The sequence below is a fragment of the Octopus sinensis genome, unplaced genomic scaffold, assembly GCF_006345805.1.
Source record: "Octopus sinensis unplaced genomic scaffold, ASM634580v1 Contig16818, whole genome shotgun sequence".
Lineage (NCBI taxonomy): Eukaryota > Metazoa > Mollusca > Cephalopoda > Octopoda > Octopodidae > Octopus > Octopus sinensis.
In genome coordinates this window covers 5,001-26,697 of record NW_021834599.1, presented here as the reverse complement: position 1 = coordinate 26,697, position 21,697 = coordinate 5,001, and the positions used below count along the sequence as shown (strand labels likewise).

Genomic DNA, 21,697 nt, shown 5'->3' with positions numbered 1-21,697 from the left:
CTATAGAGCGCAGCTGAAGTTACTGGAAAGGGGCAAAATAGGGGACAGAAAACTGCAATTAGTCAAAGAAAGGCAGCAATGGAAGCTAGAAGTAGATGCACGATACATATAATAAAACAACCCGAAAGGAGGGAAACAGTAAAAGAGTTATATCAAAGAAAGAAGACATAGGTACATCAGGAAGAGTGTTAGGGAATTTCAGGAAATATGGAAGTTTTGAAGAATGCAGTGTCCTGATATCTAACAAGAGATATCAGTTTATTTCATGCTTCAAAAATTCTGAACAGCGAAAAATATTTCTGAAAGTCATGGGTGCTGCACTGCTTTTCTCTTTGTTCTAAGCATGTCTGCTGGTGTTGGAGAAATTGCTTTCAAAACGATTACCAAAGTTGTTGTTGGGAAGATGGTGGATATTCTTGTGGGATTCCACTGAGTCAGCTGTTAGACATCCAAATTTTAATGTACTCAGATGATACCGAGAGAAACAATACATTCAAGATATGGTGAGTGACAGAGTGTATTTGCCTAGCTGTACGTAATATTCTAGACAGGATGGGGTTCCAGATTGGAGGTGAATACCGTAAGTTTGGACATACCATTTCCCATACGTAACTTTAAATAGACAACTTGACAAAGTGCAAGACAAAGCGTTTTCAGAGAGATGCTAAGATACTTTCGATCTTTTTGATGACTTTAGGAATGGGAATCATCCGTCAAATGTCCTTCTTGACATTAATCCCGAGGTCCAGTTCACCAGTAGACTTCTGAAGTTGGGTGTTGTGGAGGAAATTGTTTACCTTCCATAATGTATAGTGGTGCACCTATCTACAACTAGCTTGATTTAGATAGCACCTTGCTGCAAAATGTCCAGATGAGGCTGAAGCAATGATCTGTAGCGTAGAGTAACCTGCTTCAGTTTGGCATCAATTAAATTAATACATTTCCAGAAACAACAATGGACTAAAACAGATCCTACCAATCTTCAGGTGTGATTCTATAGTATCATTACACTGTGACTACTTCTTGTTAAGCAAGAATGAACGACATCAGAGATTTAAGTAAATTAATCCTCACCCAAAAATCAGACAGCTTCAACATAATTCGTTTGTGTGGCAGAGAATTAAAGGCTTTGGTGAAGTCGAGGTAAATAACATCTACCCAAAAGCCACAATATGTTATTTAGGTGATTGTCTTGAAGAAATTCTGTGAGTTGGTTACAGCAGCTAGAATTAGGGAAAAATCCAAATTGTGAGGATGGAATAAGGTTATGTGAATTCCAGATTCTTCAAAGTATCTCTCTCTGTCACAGAACACCATAAATTTGATGAGGCAGCTAATGAAAATGATTGGACAATAATTGGTAGTTATTAAGGGGTCACCTTTTTAATACCCTTCTTGGATAAGGAAATGACAGTGGCAATTTTCCATAGTTTTGTAGTCAGCCAAATTAGAAGAGGAGAAAAATTTAATGTAGTAGAAAAGAAGATGTCACGTTTAAGGAACAAATATACGACGCCATCAATAAAGGGGAAGCATCGTGACACATAATCAACAGGTGTATCGATTGAGGACCCTTATCAGCAGAGTTAGTTATTTGCCGAGGCTTTTTCGACAATTTTCAAACAAGATGATGGTCGTGAACCCCCTCCATTTGATAGATGGGTACCTCCAATGCCTAGATTGGTCATCACTCGGGACGAAGTCGAACGCGTTATTTAAGGCCTCGATATCAACAAGGGTCACGGCCCTGATGGCATACACCCACAGGTTATCAAAGCGTTGGCTCCGGTCATCTGCCAACCTTTAACACTTCTATTCAATATGTCATTAGCGACGGGTGTTGTACCTGCGGACTAGAGAACAGCGATAATCTGCCCTATTTTCAAGAAAGGGTGCCGCAAAGACCCACTTAACTACCAACCGGTTTCCCTTACTTCAATATTCAGCAAGATAGTCGAAACCATCCTTAAGAAAAGTATGTTGCTCCACCTCCAAAACACAGCCTCTATCTCTGATTCCCAACACGGCTTCGTGCTGAAGAGATCATGCTTGACCAGCTTTCTGGTAATGGAAGAATTGGTGGCGCGTATCCTGGATGATGGTGATGCTGTTGACATCGTTTTATTGGACTTTGCCAATGCTTTTGACTCGGTTAACCACCGCCTATTACTTGTCAAGCTTCAAGCATATAGTTTCCATCCGGATATTGTACGATGGGTTGGTGCCTTCCTCTCAGATCGCTCCTTCCAAGTCCAATTTAATGGTTCGCGGTCCGACGTCTCCAGTGTGAGCAGTGGCGTGCCTCAATGTTCAGTGCTTGGGCCGTTATTATTTTTAGTCTTCATAAATGACTTGCCCGACGACCTCACGCAACACACCCTTCTATTTGCCGACGATGTCAAACTGGTTGCTCCTCGCAGTGATATAGAGGATCTTCGTCGATGCCTCCACCAAGTTCGGAGGTGGTCAAACAAACGGGACCTGTGTCTGAACGTGTCAAAGTGTGGTCATCTGCCTGCTGGCTCTCCTCCTGCAACTCAACTTGATTTCGAGCCGGGTCGTCTGCTGCTGGAGATGACCGATCAGGTAAAGCACCTGGGTATCTTGGTGGATTCCTCCTTTTCGCCTTCGGCCCAGTGCGTCCATGCTGCCAACAAAGCACGCGGAATTCTGTTCTTGATTCAACGGTCATTCGGAATGCTCACAGCAGCCATATTCCTACCACTCTATGTCACGCGGGTGAGACCCATATTGGAGTATGGGATTCAAGCCTCTTCTCCTTATCTCCTCAAAGACATACAGAATCTCGAAAGAGTCCAGAAGCTGGCTACCCGCATGGTTCTTGGTCTTAAGCATTTGTCTTATGAAGAAAGGCTGAAGACGCTCGACCTTTATTCTCTAGAAAAACGACGACGCCGTGGTGATCTCATTCTTGCTCACAACATCATAAGCAGAAAGTGTAACCTCTCGAAAGAGCAGTTCTTTACTCCTGCTCCAGAGCGTCGGCTGCGGGGTCATTCCGAAAAGCTCTATCTACGACAATTTCATCTCAATCGAAGGAGAGGGGCTTTCTCCGTCCGGGTTGCGGATCCGTGGAATAAGCTGCCGGACGACATAGTGAAGATGTCGACGACCGCTCGGTTCAAAGTCTCTATTGACCAGAAATGGTCTGAACTCTTTGTATGACCACCCTCTCTATACATAACTCCCTGTCCTCCTACATAACCTTGCTTTCGCTTTTTGAGCCAATAAAAAAATGAATTGAAAAAAATATTGAATTGAATTGAATATGTATATATATATACATATATGATAGATCGCTAGCCACTACACATTCTTTATTTTCTCTCCTTGTTTCCTTCTGTATTCCTTCCTGTTGAAGAGTGTAGGCTCGAAACTTTAAAGACTTTTTCACTTCCCGAGCGTTAAACTTATACATATGTTTGTTGTCTACACTACTTGTCTTCGTCTTGTTTTTTCTTTTCGTGAATTCTCTCTCTCACTCTCTCTCTCTGTATATGTATATGTATATGTATATATATAAGTAATACTCGTAGGCCACGCCAGCGTGACTATCTGTTCCAATGGACTCCACTGCGAATTTTGAACCCCAAGAGAACAACTCCTCCAGTTGGTTAACAATGCGGAACTGCATCCGATAAATTGCGAGCAGGGGAGCGAACCCCTACCATCTTCTAGGGATGTGTCTAGCTGACCAGTACTAGTTTCGGGTAATTTCTGCCACTCTGCAGTGCTGGAAACCTCATCTGCTAATCTGTGTTGACGGGATGTATACAATACAGTATGTGTATATAAAGAAACCTGTGTAGATATATTTCTTCAGAAGAAATGAGTTCGATGTTAGAAGTGAAATATATTTCTGGAATATATGCAGTTCACTGTGTGTCAACAAATTTCTATGATGTGTCAGGGTCAAGACAAACATTTATCAATGTATGTATGCATGTGTGTGTATGTATGTGTGTGTGTGTGTGTGTTTCTGCGTCATTTAACTACACAAAATGCTGTATGTATGTAAATGTTTAAAGAAGAGTTCCTGCTCTACTCTTGGTAGTTACTGATGTATCTTATAATAATATTCTCTATTCCGAACATGTAAATAATATAATATTTGTTATAAATGAATGTTATTGATTGGATATTTCTGTTTTGTCCACAGATGTTTGTGGTGCAGAAATAAAGCGGCCACAACAAAAGTCCATCCATGTGGACACCTTGTAATATGTAAGGGATGTTCAAACGTTACACTTCAACGATGTCTGAAGTGCGGGAAACCTGTAACGAGCAGAACTGGAGATGGTAAGAAAATCTCTGCTGATCTGTCTGTTTGTCCTGCTTGTCCCATTGCCCTTATTGTGTAGAATAATATACTTCATGTTGTTATGTAGACAGAGGTCTGCCATAATCTGGCAGATTTATGATAAAAGGTGTTCCTAGTGTCTGTTCTCTGTAATAGTATATCTCTCACACTACATCCACCAAACATTGACCTTATCCAAGTAGGAAACATGTCACACTTCAAGAGGGTTGTAGTCTGCAACGTAAAGATAATGGAAGATTCTGCAAGATAATTAGTGAGTAACTGAAGTATCAATAAATCTCCATCAACACTATAATTAATTATGAGTTGTTAGAAGATAAGTAAATACAACAGTACTTACAAGGACATCAGTGTCATCTTTGGTAAAGTATTAAATTTAGTAGAATATTTTAAAGGAGTAAAATGTATGTGTCACCTGTGTTTGAGACTTCAACACGCAACTCCATGTTGCTGTGTTGGTCTTTGGGTGATATCAAGGCTAACAGAGACACTGTTTTGTCCGTCTCTCAAATTTAGGTTTTGGTTCTGACTTGAGTGTCACATTCCAACCAGATCATGAAACCTTCAAATATATCTTGAATGAGATGACATTCTGGTGAACTGTGAAGTTAAAATTAGGGATTATCAGCAACAATGTTTAACAAAGAGATCAGGTGTATGTTTCTCCTTCTTGAAGTGGTTGTGACATGTGTTTGTTGTTATTCTTTGATGAATAAATTTTTGACACTGGAATCAAACAGGTTGTTAGTGAAGATCAGGGTTTTGAAAAGGCAATAGATTTGGCATAGATATAAGCAAGGAACCCAAACCCTACAGATTAACTGTTATTAGGTGATAATTAAGTGATATAATTACAGCATTGTTAGATTATGTAGGATATCTTACAGAGAGAGGAAATTTACAAAGATCAACTAGAGTTCGTTTTGGAGCTAAATATTGGCTATTACATGGGTCCACTGTTGAAAGTATAAAAATATTGACCAAAACAATTATGATCGCCGGTTGGCCATTGATGGTATGAATGTTTCTCATTAATAAAATATAGATTATTAAATAAATAAAGAACTTGTGCTATAAATAAATATAAAACTTGAGACACATATTTCAGAGAGTCCAAAGTTTGAAGAGAAGGGAGTGCAGACTGTGGCAGAGACAGTTGATGAGTTTAAAATAAGAGATCTTAATTAATTTCTATAGATTTTACATTCACCTCAGCTATTTTGCGTATTAGAATGGTGGAGAACAAATCCCATCTCTAATTTCCATTTGAAAGGTTAGCTCTAAAGTAATTGTATTAAAAATATTACTGAAATTTCATAAAGTCATGTTTAACATGTTTGGTAAAATGGATAAATTAAAAGCCACAATAGAGTTAATATTGTCTTCTGGAAGATGGAACTATAATTTATTATTTTAGGTGTAAACTCGTGAATTAATAAAATAGTTGTTTGTTTTTCTACTAAGATCTTTCGTAAGTTTTCTGATAGGTTATTCTTGATGTTGTTATGTAGCCAGATGTCTGTCGTAATATTTTGTATTTTCTGGGGTTGTGTACCCTGAATGTCTCTGGTTAGAATACATTTTGAAGTTGCAAATTAGAAAATTATAATTAAATGTTAACTCTGTATAAGAATATTCATCATGAACTTAATTTTATTACATGTTAAATTTAGTATTGAACCGTGAATATATGTTTATATTTAAACAAATTATTGGTGTTTATACAAAATATACGATCAGAAATTGAATATGACTTGAATACACATATCTTTGTTTGTAACTATATATAATATACACTTATTACATTGTTTGAACAACATTTACCATCCATATAGTCATTCTTTTTCTCACACTTGTTAGATTTTAGATGATATTATTGCTAAAAGAGGCACAGTTTTCTGAGTGTTTCACCCTTTGGTCTTGATTGTTGCGTTCAAATTATTTAATGGAAGTTAGTCATTGTTATTTGACCAGGAAATGAATTAATCATTAGTATTTGGCAGTGGACTTGGTTATATCTTTCTTCGTTTGCTCATGGAACTACCATAATATTAGCTGTGCTGAGACACAATCATATTCATAGTAATGAAGGTTATATGTTCTTTACTCAGTATTACAACTATATTGATATCTAGTATTGCACCGTCAAGCACAGTGCCATTGTATCACATATATACCCAATTATCATGATAATTAATAAGCTATAATTCATTAACTCTCTTACATTTGTATGTATGAAATGTAAACTTATTTTGTCATAGGAACATCGTGTACCCTCACCTTACATTTTATATCTTGTTAGGGATCATGTTGGGGAAGGGTGTATGGAATTTGGCTTGTGCAGATGTTTATTAGGGGACAGATTGTGTGCGGGGTGGAGGGGATACACATAAAGGACATCTTTATGAACTCAGTTTTACTTAATTAGAGAGGAATGTTGATTAGTGAATTCTAGAGATGAGAGGACTGTGCCATGCCATAGGTTTGGCACAGTTATAAGAAGAGAAAGACAAAGCTAAGAGAAAACTGTTATCAAGTGTTAATTAAATGAGATAATTGGTACATTGTTAGAATATTTAATGTGTTTTTAGAGAGAGAGAGAGAGAGAGAGGGTGGATTTAGGAATGTTAGTCTGTTTTATTGTGGACATATTGGGCTATTACATGGGACCACTGTAGAAAGTACAGAAATATTGACCAAAACCATAATGGTCAACATTTGACCAGTAACGACAGGAATTGAATGTCTCACAATAACAAGATAGAGTTTAAAAAATAAAGATGAAGAAAATTTATTTTAAATGTAAAACTTGGAAATATTTATTTCAGAGGCTCCAAAGTTTGAAGACAGGTGTGTACAAACAGAGGCTACATGTCAGGAATTAGGGGCTGCATCTCAGGCAATAGGTGAGTATAAAATAATAGTTCCCAATTGATTTCTGTAAGGTTTTCTTCCCCCGAGTATATTGTGCTCGAAAGAATAACTGAAAACAGCTTCCATTCCTATTTTCCAATTGAACGATTATCTGTATAATAATTGAATTAAAGATATCGATTTACTGAGAGTTTATGAAATACCCATTGAGATTAATGCTGTTGGTAATAATGTTCAAATTAGAAGACACAATAGAGTTAATATTGTCATTTGGTCACAGAACTCATCATCATCATCATCATCATCATCATTAACATCCGTTTCTTATGGTGGCATGGGTCGGACGATTTCACTGGCAAGGCAGTAGGATGCGTCAGGCTGCAATGTGATCTGGCAAGGTTTCCACATATGTATGCCATTCCTAACGTCAACCACTCCGAGAGTGTGGTGGGTGCCTTTTACGTGCAACTGACACAGGAGCCAGTCGGGGTGGGGGCTGGCATTGACCACGTTCTGATGGTGCTTTTTACGTGCCACCGGCACAGGGAACCAGTCGGGCGGCACTGGCAACAAACAATGTTTGAATGGTACTTATTATGGTGCCACCGGCACAGATGCCAGCCACGCGGCACTGGCATCGGCCATAATTACAATTTCCATTTTGATTTCGATCTTGATTTGATTTTGATTTGTGATTTCTGGTTTTTGGTTTTACTTGACTCAGAAATTCTTCTCAAGCGCAACTTATCACTCTGTAATTCAAGGGTACTTTTAAAAAGGGCTGGTTATGCAACACTGGTATAGGCTACAGCTGTGATCTCACTTCACTTGCCGGGTCCTCTTAATCACATCATATTTACAGAGGTCTCTGTCTCTTGCCATTACCTCTGTGAGGCCCAACGTTCGAAGGTCGTTTCACCACGTCATGCCCTGTCTTCCTGGGTCACCCCTTTCCACGCGTTCCTTCCACTGTTAGGGTGTAACACTTCTTCCCACAGCTCTCCTCATCCATACCATGACCATACCAGTGCAGTTGTCTCTCTTGTACACCACATCTGATCCTTCTTATGTGTAACACTTCTCTCAGGCCTCTTCACTCTGCCTTGTGTGCACACTGACATCGTTGCGTTCAAATTATTTAATGAAAGATAGTCATTGTTATTTGACCGGGAAATGAATTAATCATTAGTATTTGGCAGTGGACTTGGTTATATATTTCTTCGTTTGCTCATGGAACTACCATAATATTAGCTGTGCTGAGACACAATCATATTCATAGTAATGAAGGCTATATGTTCTTTACTCAGATTATATACAATCTATATTGATATCTAGTATTGCACCGTCAAGCACAGTGCCATTGTATCACATATATACCTAATTATCAAGATAATTAATAAGCTATAATTCATTAACTCTCTTACATTTGTATGTCTGAAATATAAACATATTTTGTCATAGGGACCTCGTATACCCTTACCTAACATTTTACACCTTGTTAGGGATCATGTTGGGGAAGGGTGTATGGAATTTGGCTTGTGGAGATGATTTTTAGGGAACAGATTGTGTGCGGGGTGGGGGGTATGCACGTAAAGGACATGTCTTTATGGGCGCAGTTTTACTTAATTAGAGAGGAATGTTGATTAGTGAATTCTAGAGATGAGAGGACTGTGCCATGCCATAGATTTGGCACAGTTATAAGAAAAGAAAGACAAAGCTAAGAGAAAACTGTCATCAAGGTGTTAATTAAATGAGATAATTGCAACATTGTTAGAATATTTAAGGTGTTTTTAGAGAGAGAGAGAGAGAGAGAGAGAGATGGTGGATATAGAAATGTTAGTCTGTTTTATTGTGGACATATTGTGCTATTACATGGGACCACTGTAGAAAGTACAGAAATATTGACCAAAACCATAATGGTCAACATTTGACCAGTAACAACAGAAATTGAATGTCTCACAATAACAAGATAGAGGTTAATAAAAATAAAGATGAAGAAAGTTTATTTTTAAATGTAAAACTTGGAAATATTTATTTCAGGGGCTCCAAAATGTGAGGACAGGTGTGTACAAACAGAGGCTACATGTCAGGAATTAGGGGATACATCTCAGGCAATTGGTGAGTATAAAATAACAGTTCCCAATTGGGTCACTCCTTTCCACGGGTTCGTTCCCAAAGGTGTTTTTAGAGAGAGAGAGAGAGAGAGAGAGAGAGGCAGATGGTGGATATAGAAATGTTAGTCTGTTTTATTGTGGACATATTGGACTATTACATGGGACCACTGTAGAAAGTACAGAAATATTGACCAAAACCATAATGGTCAACATTTGACCAGTAACAACAGAAATTGAATGTCTCACAATAACAAGATAGAGGTTAATAAAAATAAAGAGGACGGTGTGTACACCTGTCCTCACATTTTGGAGGTTTTCTTCCCCCGAGTATATTGTGCTCGAAAGAATAACTGAAAACAGCTTCCATTCCTATTTTCCAATTGAACAATTATCTGTATAAAAATTGAATTAGAGATATCGATTTACTGAGAGTTTATGAAATATCCATTGAGGTTAATGCTGTGGGTAATAATGTTCAAATTAGAAGACACAATAGAGTTAATATTGTCATTTGGTCACGAAACTCATCATCATCATCATCATCATCATCATTATCATCCTCCTCCTCATCATCATCGTTTAACGTCCGTTTTTATAGTAGCATGGGAGCCAGTTGAAGTGGGAACTGGCATTGACCACGTTCGGATGGTGTTTTTTACGTGCCACCGGCACAGGGAACCTGTCGGGCGGCACTGGCAACAAACAACGTTTGAATGGTACTTATTATGTGCCACCGGCACGGGTGCCAGCCAGGCGGCACTGGCATCAGCCATAATTACAATTTGCATTTTGATTTCGATCTTGATTTGATTTTGATTTGTGATTTCTGGTTTTTGGTTTTACTTGACTCAGAAATTCTTCTCAAGCGCAACTTATCACTCTGTGATTCAAGGGTACTTTTAAAAGGGGCTGGTTATGCGCCACTGGTATATGCTACAGCTGTGATCTCACTTCACTTGCCGAGTCCTCTTAATCACATCATATTTACAGAGGTCTCTGTCTCTTGCCATTACCTCTGTGAGGCCCAACATTCGAAGGTCGTTTCACCACGTCATGCCCTGTCTTCCTGGGTCACTCCTTTCCACGGGTTCGTTCCACTGTTAGGGTGTAACACTTCTTCCCACAGCTCTCCTCATCCATACACATGACAATACCAGTGCAGTTGTCTCTCTTGTACACCACATCTGATGCTTCTTATGTCTAACACTTCTCTCAGGCCTCTTCACTCTGCCTTGTGTGCACACTGACATCGTTGCGTTCAAATTATTTAATGAATGATAGTCATTCTTATTTGACCAGGAAATGAATTAATCATTAGTATTTGGCAGTGGACTTGGTTATATCTTTCTTCGTTTGCTCATGGAACTACCATAATATTAGCTGTGCTGAGACACAATCATATTCATAGTAATGAAGGTTATATGTTCTTTACTCAGATTATATACAATCTATATTGATATCTAGTATTGCACCGTCAAGCACAGTGCCATTGTATCACATATATACCCAATTATCATGATAATTAATAAGCTATAATTCATTAACTCTCTTACATATTTATGTATGAAATGTAAACTTATTTTGTCATAGGAACATCCTGTACCCTCACCTTACATTTTATATCTTGTTAGGGATCATGTTGGGGAAGGGTGTATGGAATTTGGCTTGTGGAGATGATTTTTAGGGGACAGATTGTATGCGGGGTGGATGGTATGCACATAAAGGACATGTCTTTATGACCTCAGTTTTACTTAATTAGAGAGGAATGTTGATTAGTGAATTCTAGAGATGAGAGGACTGTGCCATGCCATAGATTTGGCACAGTTATAAGAAAAGAAAGACAAAGCTAAGAGAAAACTCTTATCAAGTGTTAATTAAATGAGATAATTGGTACATTGTTAGAATATTTAATGTGTTCTTAGAGAGAGAGAGAGAGAGAGAGGGTGGATATAGGAATGTTAGTCTGTTTTATTTTGGACATATTGGGCTATTACATGGGACCACTGTAGAAAGTACAGAAATATTGACCAAAACCATAATGGTCAACATTTGACCAGTAACGACAGGAATTGAATGTCTCACAATAACAAGATAGAGTTTAATAAAAATAAAGATAAAGAAAGTTTATTATTAAATGTAAAACTTGGAAATATTTATTTCAGGGGCTCCAAAGTGTGAGGACAGGTGTGTACAAACAGAGGCTACATGTCAGGAATTAGGGGCTGCATCTCAGGCAATAGGTGAGTATAAAATAATAGTTCCCAATTGATTTCTGTAAGGTTTTCTTCCCCCGAGTATATTGTGCTCGAAAGAATAACTGAAAACAGCTTCCTTTCCTATTTTCCAATTGAACAATTATCTGTATAATAATTGAATTAGAGATATCGATTTACTGAGAGTTTATGAAACACCCATTGAGGTTAATGCTGTTGGTAATAATGTTCAAATTAGAAGACACAATAGAGTTAATTTTGTCATTTGGTCAGAGAACTCATCATCATCATCATTTAACATCCATTTCTTATCGTGGCATGGGTCGGACGATTTCACTGGCAAGGCAGTAGGCTGCGCCAGGCTGCAATGTGATCTGGCAAGGTTTCCACATATGTATGCCATTCCTAATGCCAACCACTCCGAGAGTGTGGTGGGTGCTTTTTACGTGCCACCGACACAGGAGCCAGTCGGGGTGGGGGCTGGCATCGACCACATTCGGATGGTGCTTTTTACGTGCCAGCGGCACAGGGAACTAGTCAGGCGGCAGTGACAAGGACCTATGCTTCTATGGTACTTATAACGTGACACAGGAACAGGTGCCAGTCAGGCGGCACTGGCATCGGTCACAACTCCAATTTGCATTTTGATTTCGATCTTGAATTGCTTTTAATTTTTCATTTCTGTTATTGCCTGGTGGACTATGATGAAAATGAGGGGTTCAGGAATGATCCCTAGTGAACTCCTACTTCTATCCAGAATTCTTCTTCACTATACTCATTGCCGATCCTCACCTTACTACAGGGCCTCTTCAACTCTTATAATCGCTCGTCAATCCCTAGTTTCCGCATTAGCTGTAAAAAGGATTCTATTAAATATTCCACTGAAATTTCATAAAATCAAGGTTAACGTGGTTGGTAAAATGGTTAAATAAGAAGACATAATAGAGTTAATGATGTCTTTTAGGACAGAGAACTAGAACATTTTGTTGTTTATTTGTAAACAGGTGAGGTAACGAGAAAGTTTTTGTTTCTTTTGCTACTAAGGTCTTTCCAAAGTTTTCTCATAGGTTATTGTTGTTGTTATTGTTATGTAGCCAGATGTCTGTCATGATATGTTGTTTAGGTACGTACCCTGAATGTCTCAGGTTAGAATAACTTTGTTATAAATTAAAGAAATTAAAAATCAAATCTCTAAGATTATAAGTATAATGATCATTAACGTTGATTAAATATTAAATTTAGTATTGAACGGTGAACATCTGTTTACATTTAAACAAAATATCGGTGTTGACATAAACTATAAAGATAGGAATAAAATATGAGTTCACTGTGTGACTTGATCTCACAAATCCCTGTTTGTAACTATATATAATATACACTTATTACATTGTTTGAACAACATTTACCATCCATATAGTCATTCTTTTTCTCACACTTGTTAGATTTTAGATGATATTATTGCTAAAAGAGGCACAGTTTTCTGAGTGTTTCACCCTTTGGTCTTGATTGTTGCGTTCAAATTATTTAATGAAAGATAGTCATTGTTATTTGACCAGGAAATGAATTAATCATTAGTATTTGGCAGTGGACTTGGTTATATCTTTCTTCGTTTGCTCATGGAACTACCATAATATTAGCTGTGCTGAGACACAATCATATTCATTGTAATGAAGGTTATATGATCTTTACTCAGATTATATACAATCTATATTGATATCTAGTATTGCACCGTCAGGCACTGTGCCATTGTATCACATATATACCCAATTATCATGATAATTAATAAGCTATAATTCATTAACTCTCTTACATTTGTATGTCTGAAATGTTAACATATTTTGTCATAGGAACATCGTGTACCCTCACCTTACATTTTATATCTTGTTAGGGATCATGGTGGGGAAGGGTGTTTGGAATTTGGCTTGTGGAGATGATTTTTAGGGGACAGATTGTGTGCGGGGTGGAGGGTATGTACATAAAGGACAGTCTTTATGACCTCAGTTTTACTTAATTAGAGAGGAATGTTGATTAGTGAATTCGAGAGATGAGAGGACAGTGCCATGCCATAGATTTGGCAGAGTTATAAGAAAAGAAAGACAAAGCTAAGAGAAAACTCTTATCAAGTGTTAATTAAATGAGATAATTGGTACATTGTTAGAATATTTAATGTGTTTCTAGAGAGAGAGAGAGAGAGGGAGAGGGTGGATTTAGGAATGTTAGTCTGTTTTATTGTGGAAACATTGGGCTATTACATGGGACCGCTGTAGAAAGTACAGAAATATTGACCAAAACCATAATGGTCAACATTTGGCCAGTAAGGTCACCAATTGAATGACTCACTATAACAACAGAGATTAATAAAAATAAAGATACAGACATTTTAATATCAAATGTAAAGCTTGGAAATATTTATTTCAGGGGCTCCAAAGTCTGAAGACAGGTGTGTAAAAAAGAGCTACATGTCAGGATTAGGGGCTGCATCTCAGGCAATTGGTGAGTATAAAATAATAGTTCCCAATTGATTTCTGTAAGGTTTTCTTCCCCGAGTATATTGTGCTTGAAAGAATAACTGAAACAGCTTCCATTCCTATTTTCCAAATTGAACAATTATCTGTATAATATTGAATTAAAATATCGATTTACTGTGAGTTTATGAAATACCCATTGAGGTTAATGCTGTTGGTAATAATGTTCAAATTAGAAGACACAATAGAGTTAATTTTGTCATTTGGTCACAGAACGCATCATCATCATCATCATCACCATCATCATTTAACATCCGTTTCTTATGGTGGCATGGGTCAGACGATTTCACTGGCAAGGCAGTAGGCTGCGTCAGGCTGCAATGTGATCTGGCAAGGTTTCCACATATGTATGCCATTCCTAACGCCAACCACTCCGAGAGTGTGGTGGGTGCCTTTTACGTGCCACCGACACAGGAGCCAGTTGAAGTTGGGGCTGGCATTAACCACGTTCGGAAGGTACTTTTTATGTGCCAACGGCACAGGGAACCAGTCAGGCGGCACTGTCAACAAACAATGTTTGAATGGTACTTATTATGTGCCACCGGCACGGGTGCCAGCCAGGCGGCACTGGCATCGGCCGTAATTACAATTTCCATTTTGATTTCGATCTTGATTTGATTTTGATTTGTGATTTCTGGTTTTTGGTTTTACTTGACTCAGAAATTCTTCTCAAGCGCAACTTATCACTCTGTGATTCAAGGGTACTTTTAAAAGGGGCTGGTTATGCGCCACTGGTATAGGCTACAGCTGTGATCTCACTTCACTTGCCGGGTCCTCTTAATCACGTCATATTTACAGAGGTCTCTGTCTCTTGCTATTACCTCTGTGAGGCCCAACGTTCGAAGGTCATTTCACCACGTCATCCCCTGTCTTCCTGGGTCACCCCTTTCCACGGGTTCCTTCCACTGTTAGGGTGTAACACTTCTTCCCACAATTCTCCTCATCCATACCCATAACCATACCAGTGCAGTTGTCTCTCTTGTACACCACATCTGATGCTTCTTATGTCTAACACTTCTCTCAGGCCTCTTCACTCTGCCTTGTGTGCACACTGACATCGTTGCGTTCAAATTATTTAATGGAAGTTAGTCATTGTTATTTGACCAGGAAATGAATTAATCATTAGTATTTGGCAGTGGACTTGGTTATATCTTTCTTCGTTTGCTCATGGAACTACCATAATATTAGCTGTGCTGAGACACAATCATATTCATTGTGATGAAGGTTATATGTTCTTTACTCAGATTATATACAATCTATATTGATATCTAATAATGACCGAGAACAGGTTCCACTGCTAGATTTCATTGAATGCTTAGCTATAAGAAATTCTGTTCTTCTACAACAACACGAATATCCAATAAATGTACTTTATGCAAACATCAGTTACTCATCACTCGCAGAAAGAAAGATACAAAAATTAAATATAAACCCTGAAACGGTTCTCCCCCGTTAAGGAGAATATTCGCCCTGTTTGTCATCTCATTGTACTCATTCATTCTCTCTCTCTCACTCATTGCTCTTTCTCTCCGTCTTTTCAAGAAGATGCTGGTTAAAAGTTTCAATACAATAAATGATATCATCCTCATCTTTTCTCATCTGCTCTCCATGCTCCCATACACTAGGTGGGTCATCACTGTCCAAGTCAGTTGTATCTGAAATTACTGCCAACCGTCATTTGTTGAGGAAAACATCTCACTTAAACATTGCAGCTTTTCTAAGGGGGTAGACCCTTTCTAACCCCACCATTTTATAAAGGGTCCTGGGTATATTTTATTGTCGCACAAGCATTAGAAATGATCAATTTCCAACAATATCAAACGTTACTTTCAACTTGTGGTGTCATCTTTCCTAGTTTCCAACACCACCACTTCCTAAAGTGTTCTGGGAGCATTTAATTATAGCACAAGTAGTAATCAAGTTGTGTGCATTCTATATAATGAGACGGTCCTCACTACTCTATGATGTTTTGCTTCACTGAAGCTGATGACATTTTCAGGAGGTGAGAAGGGAATGTGATGACAAAAGAATCAGGATGCGGGGAGAGAATTTGCAATACCCCCTCTCCGGCTGTGGGGTCTTTGTCTTACATGCTTTTGGCTAAATTTCCAGTACTTGTGCGTTACACAAGGGGCCACGTACACTCTGTGAGGTGGTTGGCATCAATAAGAACATCCTACCGTAGAAAACCATGCCAAAGAAACCATCTGGGGCCTGGTGCAGTTGTCTGGCTTGTCAGATCCTGTCAGATTTCCAACCCATTCAGCATGGAAAACAACTTTGAATGTTGATGATGATGATGATGTCTTCCAGTAACTCATCATAATTCTTTGTCTTAGATTGTTACAGTAGTTTCCTGTCTGGTATAACATATTAGCTCAGTATAATAATATCGATTGTGGAAACCGATTCAGTGATTTTGATAACATTCATATTGACAGAGAACATATGTTCACATTTGAACAAAACATTGATGCTAACATATGCAATATATGGAAAGGAATGAACGTATGAGATTCCAGTGTGACTTGAACTCACACTCTTTTCTAACTATATATATATAATTATCGCTTGTTACGATGTTTGAATAACGTTTACTGTCCATATATAGACATCGTTATACTGACAATTGTTGGCTTTGAGATGGTTTCAATTGTAAGAGAGTCACTGTTTTCAGTCTTCCACATTTTGGTTTTACTTCCGACTTGATTGTTATGTTGAAATTAGATCATGGAACCTGGTCATTGTTTTGACCAAGAAAAGAATTCATCATTAGTATTCGGTACTGGAAATGGTTACATTTTTCTATGGTTTCTCATGGAACTACCATAATATCAACTGTGCTGAGACACAACCATATTCATTGTAACAAATGTCACATGTTCTTCACACAGATTTTATACAATCTATATTGATAGTTAGTGTTTAAACGCCGCATTAACATGATAATTAATCAGCTATCATTCATTAACTCTCTTAAACTTGTCTGTGTGAATGTTTCATAGCATTATCTTGTACCCTCATCTGATATTTTACACCTTGTTACCCTCAAAGTTAACATAACTTTTACATGGGCACACAACCACATCCCTACGAAATGGTTTTTACAGCTGTATGCCCTTCCCACAATAATAAAGTGTTGATTATCAATAACTATAATGAAATTATACTATAAAACTTGAAAATATTCATTTCAAAGACTCCAACTTCTGTGAAGGATGCCTTGACAACATCACAGCCAGTTGGTGAGAAGCAAATAACATACCTCATGGATTTCTATATTTTTAACCTTCACCTGAGCATTTGTAGTTTATCAGAATGACTGAGGACAAGATCCATTCATAATTTACATCTGAAATATAGCTGTATAATAATTCTATTAGACATTTGATATCAATGGAATTTCACAAAAATCTCCAACGGGGTTGGCATGGTTCAGAAAATGGATAATTTAGAAGACAATAGAATTAATACTGTATTTTGAAACGGAGGACTAAAATATGTAGTTACTAAGTTTACTGATAGGTTATTGCTGTTGTTGCTATTTAGGCAAATATCTCTCATAATGTGACAGATTTACAATGAAATGTGTTCCTTATGTGAACACCCTGCCTTTTTGTTTTCACTGATAATAAATTTATCATTACATCCCCTAAACATTGTCTTTATTCATGTAAAAGTATTAGGTTTGATGTTGAGACAACCGTTCTCTCTCTCCCTCTCTCTCCAAGATAGACACTGATGACCCTCATCATTTATCATCTGATGTCTATGCTCCTATCGATTGGATGGATGATTCCTATCCATGTCAGTTCTTATCAACAAATACTGTCCGCCTTGATTGGATGAGGAACACATTCCGGCTTTTCTATGGTGATGTGCCTTTCCTAACATCAACCACTTTAAAATGGGCCTTGGGCACAATTTTGCTCCAAAAGCCCTAGAAAAATGATCATGTCGTCAACGAAATTAAACGCTCCTCTTTAACTTCTACAAGGAAATTCTGTTTGCAGATACTGAGAACAGAAATACCGATTGATTAGTTCAGACTAATTTCAACCTTGAATATAGATGGCAAGATTTATAAGGTTGTATTCACAAAGAGATCAACTGTAAATCTACAGAATAATGAATATGGGACTAAAAGTATCTCGAAGACTGGAATCCTCTGGCATTCCTGGCTGTGTGGAACATGTGTCTTAAATCTAGGATGTGTACAAGACGGAAGAAGAAAAAAGGGATTGAATGTTGTATGATTTGATCTGTTTATGGTTCTCTAGCAAACAAATTGGTGGATGGAAGCAGTGACCTGTTTTATATATGAGAAAAGATTAAGGATCTGATGAGGAGCTGCTATAAAAATTTCAATATGCAGTTCATGAGGAAAACTTTCTCGATAGACTGGTATCATTTGAAATGGGACTTGCTGGTAGTTTCTACAAAATCAGTCATTTGGTTTGTGATTGTTATGGAGATGTTACTTAAATCAGAGATTGATAAGAAATGGCTCAAAGGAAAACACTGGAGAAGACATTAATGGATTACATAACATAGTAACAAACACAATAAAAGGATATGCAAATAGTTCTGGATTAACGGGTAGACTGAGGAACCTGGTGAAAATGTGGTTCAATGCAATGAGTAATGAAGCCCGTCATTTCTGAAAGGTCAGCAGAAACAAGTGAAGGTCAATAGCAGGAGAAACCCTGATGAAGTTTAAAGGAAACTTGAAAAAACTATTACGACGATGGTACACTACTAATTTTGCAATAAGAGTAAAGGCATTGAGATCAAGTCACAGAACGAAGATGGTTAAAAGAAAACAAATATGCCAAACATTCTGGAAAATAAAAGATTGGAGCTCTCACTTTGAATTCCCGTCTTTCTTATATATTTTTGAGTATCAGTCCTTTGTACCATTTCAGATGTCTTCACTGCAATAATGTGTGATGTCCAGGTTTATGTAGTTAATGGGGTTTTGTACAAGTGTGCAGTGTTTAGGACACCTGATATCACTTTTTGTTTCATCTTTGGGAGAACTGATCATTGCTCACCTGTATTAAGGAGTCTTAAAATATTCCCTGCACAGATAATGACCAGGTGAACTGGGATGTGGGATGATAAATTCAGAGTTTCCAACAGCAAAGAGAACAGGTATTACGTTTATTTTACTTGAAGTGGTGTGTCATGCAATTCTGACGAGATCTTTGGAGACCACATTGGATGATATTGGACTTTAGCAGAAGATGAGGAGAATGGTGCTTAGTGAAGTGTAGAGTTCAGAGGACAGTCACATGTCATAGATTTGGTACAGATATATGAAAGGAGAGAGAGAACTATGAAATGATAATTGAATGAAATAATTGCAACATTGTTAGATTATGTAGGATGTCTCTGTTAAAGAGAAACAAGGTTTCGGAAAGTTAGTCTATTTTGTTGCGGGCCTAAATATTGAGCTATTACATGGTCCCACAATGGAAAGTATAAAAATACTGAGCAAAACCCTAGTGTCACCAGCCAACCACTGATGATAACAATGTCCCACAACAATAAACTACAGAATATTTATAGAGATAAATAAGTTTTACAATCAATTATAAAACTTGGAAATATTTATTTCAGGGAGTCCAGTTCTGAAGGAGAGGGATCTTCTGAGAGTGGCTAAGAGGTTAGGACGTGATTGGTGGCAAGTGGGTGAGTATATTTGATTTCTATATATTTTACTTTCACCTGATCTATTTTATTTGTCAGAATGAATGAGAACAAGTTACATTCCTCATTTCCAATTGATAGGTTACCTGTATGACAATTTTATTTACGATATTCCTGATATTTCATAAAATATCCACTGAGGTTAGCATGGTTGGTAATAATGGATAAACTAGAAAACACAAATGGCGTTTAATATTATCTTTTGGAAGAAGGAACTAAAATATATTGTTTAAGGGTAAACAGGTGAGTGAATTTGTTTCACATTTTCTTTAGGTTCACTGTTAGGTTATTGTAATGAAGGACAAGTACCAAAGTTAACATCTAAAACAAAGCATCTTTCTTCAAACAGATTATTTATTGGGTTATTGTGTTGGAAGCTGATAATTCCAATTTATTTTGCCATTTTGCAATGACTTTACCACATGACATATGTCTGTAAATGCTTCAATAAAAAGAGATTTAATAAAGGTGACACAGCGAAATCCTATCATTCTCCTCAGGCGAAAACAGAGAATTCCTTTAAGGGAATTTACCAGAAAATGAACATTCACAAGTCAAGCCGAACTGCAGGGGGCATCTCTCATTCAGACTGACATAATAATAACTGAATAGGCTCTGTAGAATTGATCGAACCTGGAGTTCATTGGAGAAGTTTGAAATGGGATTGAGTTTGACTTAGAATTATCGACTGTTGGACAATCACTGATCATTCGATTTCCAGTGTCCTCTTGGGAACTTTGCAAGGTAGTAGATGGCACAGAGGGACAGTACTTTCATGACCCTTTGAATACCAGGTCTGAAATCTACCAGAATAAGACAGGTATATGGGATTCCTCTAAAGGGTCTTTGGAGTAATGTTACTCAATAGGATTTACAGTTCAGAGATCTGGGAGTCTCTCCAGGTTGAACCACATCTCCTCCACATCTGTGGTACCTCGGACATGTGATCAGGGTGTTGCAGGAATGAATTACAGGACAGGTTCTCAAAGTCAAACCAATGGAACAGGGTACCGAGGGGGAGGCCAAGAAAGAAATGGTTGGATGATATCCATAGTCTTAGTTCTTCACATCATAGAATACAAGCAGAATGTCTAATGATGGATGCTTCTGATAGGACCCTATGGAGGAGGTGCCTGAGGACTCTTTCCCCACAGCCCTTTCAAGAATATTGAGCAGAGGAAATGGATGGATCATATGCTTTCACTGTTGGAGGTCAATGTTAATTCTTGAGGTTCTGATATACTTTTGCCTTCACAAAAGTTGTCCTGCCCTCGTTTACCATATATTTTCTCAAGTATAATTTTCAATTAATTTTCTTTAAAAATCTCGTTTAATTCAAACTCTTTGTTATTTTTGTCAATAGAAAACAATGTCTTATATTTTTCATGTTTCTTAGCTATTTCTTTTTTTACTTCTCTATTGATAAAGTTTGTTTGTTATATTCATAACAACCTACAGTACACACCGTTTTATGTTATTGTCAATGTTGTTGCATTCATTTCTTATTGTTGTGTCTTTTGCAGTTATTGTTTTAGAAGTTGATACAACTAAACTGAAAATTGATGATGAGTCTAATGTCACTGTAAAACAAGGCCACCAGATTCTTTACGAATGGTTCAAAAATTGCGACCCAGAAACACGGACACACGCAACATTACGTGCAGCTCTTGAAGAAGCTGAATGTTTCGCTGCGATGGAATGTCTGTCATTAGACGCAAAGTGAATTTCTGTGTAACTGTTGTTGTTTAGCCTCAGATTAACCTTGACCAAACAGAGACTTATGATCAAACGCATTCCAGTCAGGACCATCATGCCTATTTCCAAAGAGAACCCACAACCACATTGTCCAATATGCCCTTCTGTACAGTGATATCGTGTGAATTTAGCTGCTAATTCTAGCAGGTATATCAGCCACAT

General features: G+C 37.6%; 1 protein-coding gene across 9 annotated transcripts in view; it reads left to right on the top strand.

The window, feature by feature from the left end:
• LOC115230932 (E3 ubiquitin-protein ligase MIB1-like) overlaps nucleotides 1-21,697 on the top strand; it is a 38,660-nt gene that overhangs the window by 16,889 nt on the left and 74 nt on the right. For 2 of the 9 annotated variants that reach the window (XM_036499866.1, XM_036499868.1), the window contains 6 exons: nucleotides 4,181-4,320; nucleotides 7,171-7,248; nucleotides 11,493-11,570; nucleotides 13,962-14,036; nucleotides 19,691-19,762; nucleotides 21,304-21,697. The exon at nucleotides 21,304-21,697 is cut by the window's right edge and continues 74 nt beyond it. In XM_036499866.1, coding sequence (XP_036355759.1) covers nucleotides 4,181-4,320; nucleotides 7,171-7,248; nucleotides 11,493-11,570; nucleotides 13,962-14,036; nucleotides 19,691-19,762; nucleotides 21,304-21,503 — 643 coding nt within the window. In that variant the 3' untranslated portion in view covers nucleotides 21,504-21,697. Of the gene's footprint in view, nucleotides 1-4,180; nucleotides 4,321-7,170; nucleotides 7,249-11,492; nucleotides 11,571-13,961; nucleotides 14,037-19,690; nucleotides 20,024-21,303 lie in introns of all 9 variants that reach the window. The other 7 variants (XR_004997593.1, XM_029801033.2, XM_029801034.2 and 4 more) reach the window with 7 other exon arrangements.